Raw genomic sequence first — 11,591 nt, 5'->3', positions numbered from 1 at the left:
AGAATTATCCTTCCTCCTTTTTATGTAGTTAATTCCTGAGAAAAAGCATGCTTGTGGCATGGAGTCTTATAACAGAATGAATTTCAGCTTGGATTTAGATTGGCTAAGTCATATGCATATCATATGCATGGTTCATAGTTGATGTATCATTGTATGAGTGAGAGTGAATGATTCATATCATGGTATGTTGATCATAGTGGGTTGTGTTGCGACAGACGATGTGTCTATGATTAGTATGTGAACCGTCTAAATACAGGATGCATTACATGAGACCCCTATGAGAAACTTAAAATTCAGGAGGAGACCACATGAGGAAGGTCATCCTTTGCTTGTCTTGAAAAATATGATCTATTTTGCTTGTGTGTGGACTCATGCATACATACATACAGTGATTGTAAATGCGATGAAACATACTTTGTTATGACATGAGTTGGACACCACACCGAAAATGTGTAATTCAACAGGACATGATTAGAGGGTCCGTGGGTGAAAGTCCCTAAACCTCGATTGGTACCATTGGGAGCAACCAATGCCTAGACCGGGTGGAAGAACAAAGCGCTGGAATGCCGAAATACCAAAGTTGGCAGCGACTCCCACCGACGCATGTCGATTAGTTGAGAGGTTTGACCTGACCTGCTTATGGGCAAGCAAAGATAGCTTATGTGTGACAAGCTCGTAAATTGTCTACTATCATTTTGCTAGGTGACTTATGACTTCTCATTGTTAAGTAGATAGTGAGGTTCAACACAAGTGGGTTAGACTAGTTCGGCCCATGAACTATGTAGTCTCACCTCTGTAGTTGACCACGGTAGAAATGTCTATATAAGTGGGTAGCGATCATATGCGAGTCTCATCTCTATTTCAGACTTTGGTGATCTAATTGAGAAATGTGAAAAGTTGTGGAAACATTGAAAGAGTATGTATGTTACAAGTGGGTAGAAGTCCCACCTCTGCATATAAAAATGATTTGGAATATAAAAAGTGGCATAATGTATTGTATCTTTATTTTATTGTTATCGATCCAGAAAGCCTGTGCATTCCTATGCATTATATGAGCATGACATGAAACATGCATTTTCACTGCACACAGACATTCACTGGGCTTAGTAGCTCAAGCTTTCTTTTCTATTTTTTTTACAGGTGAGAGTAGGGAGCTGCAGGAGTAGAGGCTACTGACTCCAGTTGTCCTTTTTGTTTTGTACATATCAGTGTATATAATTTGTTTGTAATACCAAGAATATATACATCAGGTATAGTAAATATGACATGGTTTATGTTTTGGTTTTGCCTTGATATGCTCAGTTGTATACAATAATATATGTTGACTATGATGAAATTTTGAGAAATTATACGTGCTTGTCGTCTTTACTTTCAAAAATCCTCCTTGTGGAGCCTCGCTTATGGGACTTAGTATGTGATAGTTGGAAGTCCTAAAATCGGAGTTCTAAGGAGGCTGTCAACCAAAATTTGGTGTATAGTAATCATGGATTACCAACACTAGATTTAGGGTCATGACAGAAAATGGTATTAGAGAATGATTTGGGAAATATCTGCATAAATCATATAATGTATTTATTATATGTTGTTGCGTTAGAGTTGTTAGGTTCATGCTTTGCGAAGTAAAGGAGTTGTATGATTATTTAGTTTTGTGTATATTATATAGGTTTACTTGTTCTTTTTAGGCTAATTAGGTGTTTTATCTATAGGATGCCGCCTAAAAAGAATCCTGTTAAGACTCTCCTAATGCAACCCAAGTCTAAGTCAAAATCTATGTCAAAATCTGTTCCAGATCCAGTTATACCTGTTCCTGCAACACAACTTTAACAACTGTTGCAGACTATGTCAACTATAACGGCTAATCAAAGGCAACGATCTAGTTATACTCCTGAGACATCAACGCAGGAGCGGGCCAATGCTCTTTTTATAGATTTTAGACATCTAGATCTACCTTGTTTTTCTGGTAAGCCAGATACTATGGCAGCTGAGTTATGGAAGTCAAAAATAGAGAAACTTTTTCAAGTTATGGGTTGTACTTCCAAGCAATTTGTTACCTTAGTGACTTATCAATTGCAAGGAGAGGTAGAACAATGGTGGAAGTCAATTGTTCATTTAGTAGATCCAAAATTTGTGTGGACGTGGGAAGCATTTAAAGACCAGTTTAATCGTAAGTTTTTCCCCATAGCTGTTCGTCGTCAGAAAGCAAATGAATTTGAGTCTTTAGTTCAAGGTGAGATGTCTATTGCTGATTATGAGGCTCGTTTTATAGAATTATCTCATTTTACTCCACATTTAGTAGCCAATGATGATTTGAAGGTGAGGAAATTTGAGGATGGTTTATGTCCTAGTTTACGATCTCGAATCAGAGGGTTTGAGTTGTCGACTCTTAAGGGAGTAGTAGTGAAGGCACAGATTTTTGAGTCTGATTGGAACCAACAACAAAGTATGCATCCATCTACTTCTAATCAGCAAAGGAAGAGGAGATTTATTTCAGAGAGTGGTATTAATTTTCAGCCATTTTCATCCCCAAAGAGGCCTACAGTTAGATATGATAATGCAGCCAGACCTGATGTCAGATCCCCAGTATTACCGTTTGTTCCTCAACAATAGTTTTTCGGAGCCTGTTATAAGTGTGGTGCTATAGGGCACCGTAAAAAGGATTGTCCCAATCCACAGAAACAACAGCCATATCAACCACCTAGACATCAGCAGCCCCAGCAGCAAAGGCCACCATATAGGACACAGTATAAGCCCCAACAACAACAGTCTCAACAGCAGTCACAACGACAGCAAGGTAGACAACCCTTATCCCTTCAGATGCAACCTCATGTTTATATAATCCAGAAGAGAGATTCTCAGACTAAGGGAGGAGTCATAGAAGGTATACTTGTAGTATCATCCCTTTTTGCACGTGTGCTTTTTTATTCTGGCGCATCACATTCATTTATAACAGATAACTTTTATTAGTCGTTGGAATTACTGAAAACATCAATGACCAAGGAATTAGAGCTCTTGACTCCATTAGGGAAAAGAATGGTGTTGAGTTCTATATGCCAGGACTGTCTTGTTTACATAGTAGAGTATGCCCTTCCAATTGATTGTTATGTTTTGGTGTTATTAGAGTATGATATGATTTTGGGAATGGACTGGTTATCCAAGTACCATGCATGTTGGACTGTACAGTTAAGACAGTCACCTTTTCTATACCTAACCAACCTCGATTTTAGTTTGTGGCTGATCCTAAAGATAAGTTTATAGAAACTTTGATGTCCTGTATTCATGAAGAGTCCAAAGGTGTATATATTGAACAGTTGCTAGTAGTACATGATTTTTCAGATGTTTTTTAGAAAATTCCAGGTTTTCCACCTGTTAAACATATAGAATTTCGAATGGATCTTATCCTTGGTACTGCCCCTATATCCAGAGCCCCTTATCGTATGGCACCATTAGAGTTGTATGAGTTGCAAAGACAGATAGATGAATTACGTTGTTTGGAGTTTATTCGCTCGAGTAATTCACCTTGGGGAGCGCCTGTGCTTTTTGTAAAGAAGATGGTTGGTTCTTTACGGTTGTGTGTCGATTATAGAGGACTTAATAAGGTTACGATTAGAAACAAGTATCCGCTCCCAAGAATAGATGATTTATTCGATCAGTTGAGTGGTGTGCAGTATTTCTTGAAGATAGATTTACGATCTGGGTATCATCAAATTCAGGTTCGAGAGGAGGATATCCCAAAGATAGCTTTTGTGACTCGTTATGGACAATTTGAATTTCAGGTCATGTCATTTGGTCTAACTAATGCACCTGCAGTATTTATGCAGTTAATGAATGAGGTATTCCGTCCTTATTTGGACTAGTTTATTGTTATTTTTATTGATGATATTTTAATATATTCAAAGACAAGGGAAGATCATGAGTGTCACTTAGAGATGACGTTGCAAACCCTTCGTGCCCACCAACTATATGCTAAACTAAAAAAATGTGAGTTTTGGCAGGAAGAAGTAAAAATTTTGGGGTACACAATTTCGAAGAATGGAGTTTCAGTTGATCTACCTAGGGTTGAAGAAGTTTTGCAATGGAAATAGCCGAAGAATGCATCTGAGATTCGGAGTTTCTTAGGTCTAGCAGGCTATTATAGACGTTTTGTTAAAGGATTTTCTTGTATAGCTGCCTCACTGACTCGATTGACTCGAAAGGATGCAATGTTTGTTTGGAGTGGAGCCTATGAGTGGGCATTCGTGGAACTAAAAACTCGTCTTACGACAGTACCAATTCTCACTCTTCTATCTGGGAGTGAGGGATTCGTTGTTTATACAGATGCCTCACTTATAGGTTTGGGGTGTGTCCTAATGCAACAGAGCAAGGTAATAGCATATGCATCTCGCCAACTTAGGCCTCATGAGCAAAATTATCCCGCACATGACCTAGAATTAGCAGCAGTAGTTTTTGCCCTAAAAGTATGGAGGCATTACTTGTGTGGGGTTAGATTCGAACTCTTTTTGGATCATAAGAGCCTGAAATACCTCTTTTCCCAAGCCGAGTTGAATATAAGTTAGAGACGTTGGATGGAATTGATGAAAGACTATGATTTTGATCTTCAGTACCACCCAGGAAAAGCTAATGTGGTAGCGGATGGTTTAAGTCGTCAGCCACAGGCCCAAGTGGCAAAATTGATGATGCAAGAGTGGAAAATGGTAGATGATATAACTAAATTTGATTTTGAGATGACTCTACAGTCCTTAGTTGTACACTTAGAAAACTTGACGATTCAGCCCTCTTTGATATCCCAAGTAATAAAAGCCCAACAGTTTGATCAATGGGCGTTGTTTTGTAAAAATGTGATAATAGAAAAAAGTCAACCGGAGTGGCAGATAGGTTTGGATGGTGGACTTCGGTTTCAGGGTAGGTTATATGTTCCAAATATCTCAGAATTGAAGAAGACCCTTCTGGATGAGGCACATCGCACTCAATTTACTATCCACCCAGGATCTACGAAGATATATAAGGACATGAAAAGGCAATTTTGGTGGACTGGAATGAAACGTGAAGTTGCTAGGCATGTGTCAGAGTGTGACGTTTTCAAACGAGTAAAGGCAGAGCATCAAAAGCCTGCAGGGAAATTGCAACCTTTGGAGATACCAGTATGGAAGTAGGAACATGTAACTATGGATTTCCTTGTGGGTTTACCAAGAACCTTATGTTGACATGATGCTATATGGGTTATTATAGACTGTTTGACAAAGATAACCCACTTTCTTCCTATTTGTATTTCTTAGTCTAAAGATCGGTTCGCAACTTTGTTTATAAACGAAATTTTTAGATTATATGGTGTACCTGTGTCGATTGTATTTGACCGAGATCCGAGGTTTACATCAAAGTTTTGGAAGAGTTTTCAAAAAGAAATGGGGACGGCTTTAAGATTTAGCATAGCATATCATCCACAAATAGATGGGCAGTCCGAAATATTAACCAGATTCTTGAGGACACGCTCAGATCATGTGCCTTAGATTTCTTTGATAGTTGGGACGACCACTTGCCGTTAGCAAAATTTGCGTATAATAATAGTTTTCAGGCTACTATTGGCATGACACCCTATGAGGCGTTATATGGTAGACCTTGTAGGTCCCCAAGATGTTGGACTGAAATTGGTGAGCGATGTCTTTTGGGTCCTAATGTTGTTCGAAAAACATATGAAAAGATTGATCTCTTTTCTTATTCGACAACATATGCTTACAGCTCAAAGTCGGCAGAAGAGTTTTGCAGATCGTCGGCGTAGACCCTTAGAGTTTGTCGAGGGAGACCTTGTATATCTCCAAGTTTCACCAGTGAAAGGTGTAGTATAATTTGGTGTTAAGGGAAAGGTTTATAGGGCCCTTTAGTATTGTTGAACGAGTTGGCACCGTAGCTTATCATCTTGCTTTGCCATCCCAATTATTTGGAGTTCATAATATTTTTCACGTCTCGATGCTCCGTAAATGTGATCCGAAGATAATAGCACCTGTTATTGACTAGCAATCCTTAGCAGTTCGGGAAGATGCATCCTATATCGAGCAGCCAATTTGTATTGTGGATAGAAAAGAACAAGTTCTTCGTACTAAAGTCATTCCCTTAGTTAAGTTCAATGGGGTTATCATTCTATAGAAGAAGCAACCAGGGAATGGGAAGCAGAGATACGCAGTCGTTACCCTCATCTATTTGATTCCTAGGTACGTATAAATATGATATGATTATTGTTGTATTGTACAATTATAACCAGATATGTTTTGAAATTTCGAGGACGAAAGTTTTTTTAAGGAGGGAAGAGTTGTAAGACCTGAGGCCCCGAAATCTGGTTTGTACACTGGATAGCCGTTGACTGTAGGTCCATTGGCCATGAGAATACTTTGACTTAATCAGAATGTTATTCTGTTAACGAGCAGCAAGCTGTATTTCAACCCGATGTCCAAATTTTATGATACAGACTTAAAATTAAACAATCTGAGAAATGACACTTATGTCCTTATTTTATCTGGCGGAGCCCCACCATCGAGTTTTCAAAATTCATTAGGTCCGTGAGCCTAATTGTTGTGACCGTAGTTGAGTTACGGAGTTAATGGCAAAAACAGGATGTCAATAGGACACCCGGATTGTGAGTTATGAATATATATGTACATATATATATTTTGATAAAATAATTCAAATGACCTCGAGTTTCTTAAAATCCTTGGAATGCTTTCTTTTAAATCACTTAAATAACATTTTTTTTATTGCTACCATAAGCTTAAACTTCTCAAAATCATCACAAAACATCCCATAACCCTCCCTTTTAGACAAAAGCCAATTTAAAACCATTTTCAAGTCCATAAATATGGAAAAACCTCTTTCAACATTCCATTTTTAGCACTCTAGTTGAGAAGAAGAAGAAGAAGAAAAGAAAATAGAGTTGAGGTTGAGAACCAATCCTCTGATAGTTACAGGTAAGTGTATAGATTAGGAGCATGCATATGTGTACGTTGGGGTTTCCTTGAAAACCCTATCGTTGAATTTTCATTTAGGTTTAGGTGATTGTTGGAATTTCTTTTTTAGGGTTAGGTTCATGCTGGATTTTCATTTAAGGTTAGGTGAGTGCTGAAATTTCTGTTTTAGGGATAGATTATCGCTGGATTTTCTATTTTGGGGTTAGGTTATCGCTAAATTTTCATTTAGGGTTAGGTGGTTGCTGAATTTACTAATCTAAGGTTAGGTTATTGCCGAATTTTCTGAATGTTATTGCTAGATTTTTCTAATTTAATTAGTGAGATTATTAATGGAAGGTTAGATGATAGAGATGAGTTAGTTTTGTTTAAATTCATACAAATTGCCATCAGTTTCTCGCTATCCCTTACAAAGTCCGCCCACTACTTGTTTGACAAAACGTTTAAAAGAATTATCCTTCCTCCTTTTTTTGTAGTTAATTCTTGAGAAAAAGCATGCTTGTGGGATGAAGTCTTATTGCAGAATGAATTTCGGCTTGGATTTAGATTGGCTAAGTCATATGCATATCATATGCATGGTTCATAGTTGATGTATTATTATATGAGTGAGAGTGAATGATTCATATCATGGTATGTTGATCATAGTGGGTTGTGTTGCGACAGACGATGTGTCTATGATTAGTATGTGAACCGTCTAGATACAGGATGCATTACATGAGACCCCTATGAGAAATTTAAAATTCAGGAGGAGACCACATGAGGAAGGTCATCCTTTGCTTGTCTTGAAAAACATGATCTATTGTGCTAGTGTGTGGACTCATGCATACATGCATACGGTGATTGTAAATGCGATGAAACATACTTTGTTATGACATGAGTTGGACACCATACCGAAAATGTGTAATTCAACAGGACATGATTAGAGGCTCCGTGGGTGAGAGTCCCTAAACCCCGATTGGTACCATTGGGAGCAACCAATGCCTAGACCGGGTGGAAGAACAGAGCGCTAGAATGCCGAAATACCAAAGTTGGCAGCGACTCCCACCGACGCGTGTCGATTAGTTGAGAGGTTTGACCTAACTTGCTTATGGGCAAGCAAAGATAGGTTGTGTGTGACGAGCTCATAAATTGTCTGCTATCATTTTGCTAGGTGACTTATGACTTCTCATTGTTAGGCAGATAGTGAGGTTCAACACAAGTGGGTTAAACTAGTTCGGCCTATGAACTATGTAGTCTCACCTCTGTAGTTGACCACGGTAGAAATGTCTATATAAGTGGGTAGTGATCATATGTGAGTCTCATCTCTGTTTCAGACTTTGGTGATCTAATTGAGAAATGTGAAAAGTTGTAGAAACGTTGAAAGAGTATGTATGTTACAAGTGGGTAGAAGTCCCTCCTCTGTATATAAAAATGATTTGGAACATAAAAAGTGGCATAATGCATTGTATCTTTATTTTATTGTTATCGATCTAGAAAGCATATGCATTCCTGTGCATTATATGAGCATGACATGAAACATGCATTTTCACTGCACACACGCACTCACTGGGCTTAGTAGCTTAAGCTTTCCTTTTTTTTTTTTTTTTTACAGGTGAGAGTAGGGAGCTGCAGGAGTAGAGGCTACAAACTCCAGTTATCCTTTTTGTTTTATACATATTAGTGTATATAATTTTGTTTGTAATACCCTAAATATGTACATCAGGTATATTAAATATGACATGGTTTAATTATGTTTTGGTTTTGCCTTGATGTGCTCAGTTGTACACAGTAATCTATGTTGATTATGAGGAAATTTTGAGAAATGATACGTGTTTGTCGTCTTTGCTTTTAGAAATCCTCATTATAGAGCCCCACTTATGGGACTTATATGTGATTGTTTGAAGTCCCAAAATCGGAGTTCTACGGAGGCTGTCAACCAAAATTTGGTGTATAGTATCATGAATTACCAACACTAAATTTAGGGTCGTGGCAATGGTGGTTCACATGTTCTCGCATGCTTTATCGATATCATAAACATCATTCACATTAAATTCATTGTCATAACCTACACCATGCAAGCATGTGCATGGAGTACACATCATGTAAGGATTCACATGCATCATCAATATCATGGCCATCACCCATCACTATCATACATGCCCTAGGCATTAGTTGTTTATCATGCATGAGGTTATCCTTACGTTCACCAACATCATATATTTATCATCATCCATACATCAAGTAAAACATAGTTATCTTGTCTACAATATCATCACGACAATCAATACGTGCATTATTATCACTTGGATATCAAGCATGGTGGTCAACTAGCATTTTTTTCATCATGCATATAAATATATAATATCATCATCATTACCATGAGGATCATTTTTACTTCATGATTAACATAAGAAATGTCATAAGTAATACAAATAATTACTCATCCATCATTAATGCATATGCCATAATTCATCATCCATTAAATCATATCTATCATTTCAACCAACAACTCACAATCATCATTATCATGTTACCAAACATGTATCATCATCTCACCCATTACTAGGTGCGTCCTACCTAGTGTGACTTCCATACTGGACTTGAACTTCATGCAAGACATGGGATCGTATAGGTCAAGTGTGAGTCCCACTTGGTTCACCAATAGGCCAACCTAAGGGCATAAATGTCCAACCACAACACTTTCATTGGTGTGGATCTAGTTCCACAACTAAGTGGGCGCCACACATTCCACCAACTAGAAATAATGCACAATCTCAAACATAAAGGATAACATGCTAACATCTTTCATGTCATATATCATATTGGGCCCACTAGCCACATACACAACAAACCAAGAAAAGCCCAATTATCCAATTTATGCATGGTAAAATAGGTCTCTCTAAGCGTGGTCCACTTGACTAGAGGTAGTATGAAAGGCACGCTGCCTAGTAGGCAATGAGCCTGCTCAACGGGCTCAAGGAAGACTACGATTGTGGGCTTCTCATTCCCCAATGATTTCTCTTAGTGTTGGGCCCGCTTGGGCCTTAGGGTTGTATCATTTAGATGAGTCCAAGGCGACCTATGTCTTAAGAGAACATTTAGACAGCAAGATCTGTCCACTAAATATTTTACAAGTTATACAACACCCATTTATAAAACATGCCAAGTGGACCTCATTACATGAAAGGTAAGGCCCATAAAAGATAGCCCATACTAGATGGCCCACTTAAGGTTTTTAAGCTCAACAATATCTCAGAGTTATTTTTCAGAGTTTAGATGCTGCATTAAATGCTTTGGGAAGGTGGTGGACCCCACTGACGTGGCCCCACATAAATTCTATATCAAACAGACTTTTGGAGCAAGGTTGGTTCTGGGCCATTTTCAATTTAGATTTATGATCATATGGAACCCACATCTGGTGAAAGGAATGATCCATCTGGTAGATCAATGTGTGGGCTTTAAAAGGTATAAGGCAAGCCTCATTGATTGGGTGTTTACAATTTACGGTGATGTCCCAAACATGGGTACTTGGAGGAAATGTGTAGGAAACAGTACAAAATTAGTTTTGTCCCGACTTTGAGTATGTCCCAAGATTACAAGGGACCGCCTTTCAGTGTTTTGTCAGGTGCATTTGGTAGTACTATATATCTACTTTAAAAAAATATAAGCTGAGACCAACTGGTTGTGCACACGTAATATTTGGTATAGGGCCAAACATAGGTACTTTGATTTTCTGCACAACCATGCCTGACCACATTTTGGGATCCACTCCCTAATCATGTGGAGTCTGATTTAGCCCAAGTAAAATATTATTTATCTATTCCTTGGTGTAGGTTAAAGGTTCCAAGTGGTGGCCTACTCATATTCACAACGTGTGGTCCACTACAGAGGCCCAAAGTTGGTACAAAACACAAATAATTAGACAATTTTCAGCAATGGGGTCTGTTACAACTTAGGGCCCAATTTCCAAACGCTTAGGGATCATTCTTGACAAAAAGGTGAGACATCCCATCTTACTTATATAAGGATTAAACATCCCCCAAAGTGGGACCCTTAACTACAGAGTGTGGGGCCCACTACAAGGTGTCAAAGAGGCCTACATGCAATACAGTCAAATACTTCGAAAATTTTCAGCAAACAGAAAGTGTAAAGGGAATGAAATAGATTCAATGGTAAGTGGGGCCCACACACTAGGAAGCATAGATAAGGAACACATAACAATGTGCATGGGTGTCCATTTTAAAATGCATAAATCACAAGTGATCCCACACCCAAGTAGGTCAATGAGAGGATAATTATTATGTATAACATAGATCCAACATATTCATTAAGTAGCACATGAAATATATTGATGAAATCTCTATGATCAGATTCTCTGTTGGAAGATCTGATCCAATGGATGGTTCGGGAACAAGTCATTTAAGCCATTTATAGTTTTCCAACCATACAGAGCCTTAGATCCATCTGGACCACACATAGAAATTCAAGATTTATCCTTACAAAAGTATTTATCAGTCCAGAATTTTTTAAATTTTATCATGAAAGAATCTAATCATGGGGACCATACATATGATTATTAACTATCTCAAGTAAGTTAAGAGAAAATATCAAATACATCTGACCGTTGGAATCACGGATATGGCCCAAACAAGAATGGTCATA

At 38.1% G+C, this 11,591-nt stretch overlaps 1 protein-coding gene across 1 annotated transcript; it reads left to right on the top strand.

The window, feature by feature from the left end:
• The first annotated feature begins 1,839 nt into the window (after nucleotides 1–1,839).
• On the top strand, nucleotides 1,840–2,607 carry LOC131224979 (uncharacterized). Its single transcript, XM_058220414.1, has one exon. The coding sequence runs from the start codon at nucleotides 1,840–1,842 to the stop codon at nucleotides 2,605–2,607; it is 768 nt and encodes a 255-aa protein (XP_058076397.1).
• The last annotated feature ends 8,984 nt before the right edge of the window (nucleotides 2,608–11,591 follow it).

The sequence above is a fragment of the Magnolia sinica genome, chromosome 14 (genome assembly GCF_029962835.1).
Source record: "Magnolia sinica isolate HGM2019 chromosome 14, MsV1, whole genome shotgun sequence".
Classification (NCBI taxonomy): domain Eukaryota; kingdom Viridiplantae; phylum Streptophyta; class Magnoliopsida; order Magnoliales; family Magnoliaceae; genus Magnolia; species Magnolia sinica.
The sequence above is the reverse complement of the archived record's forward strand: the minus strand, read 5'-3'. Positions and strand labels throughout refer to the sequence as shown.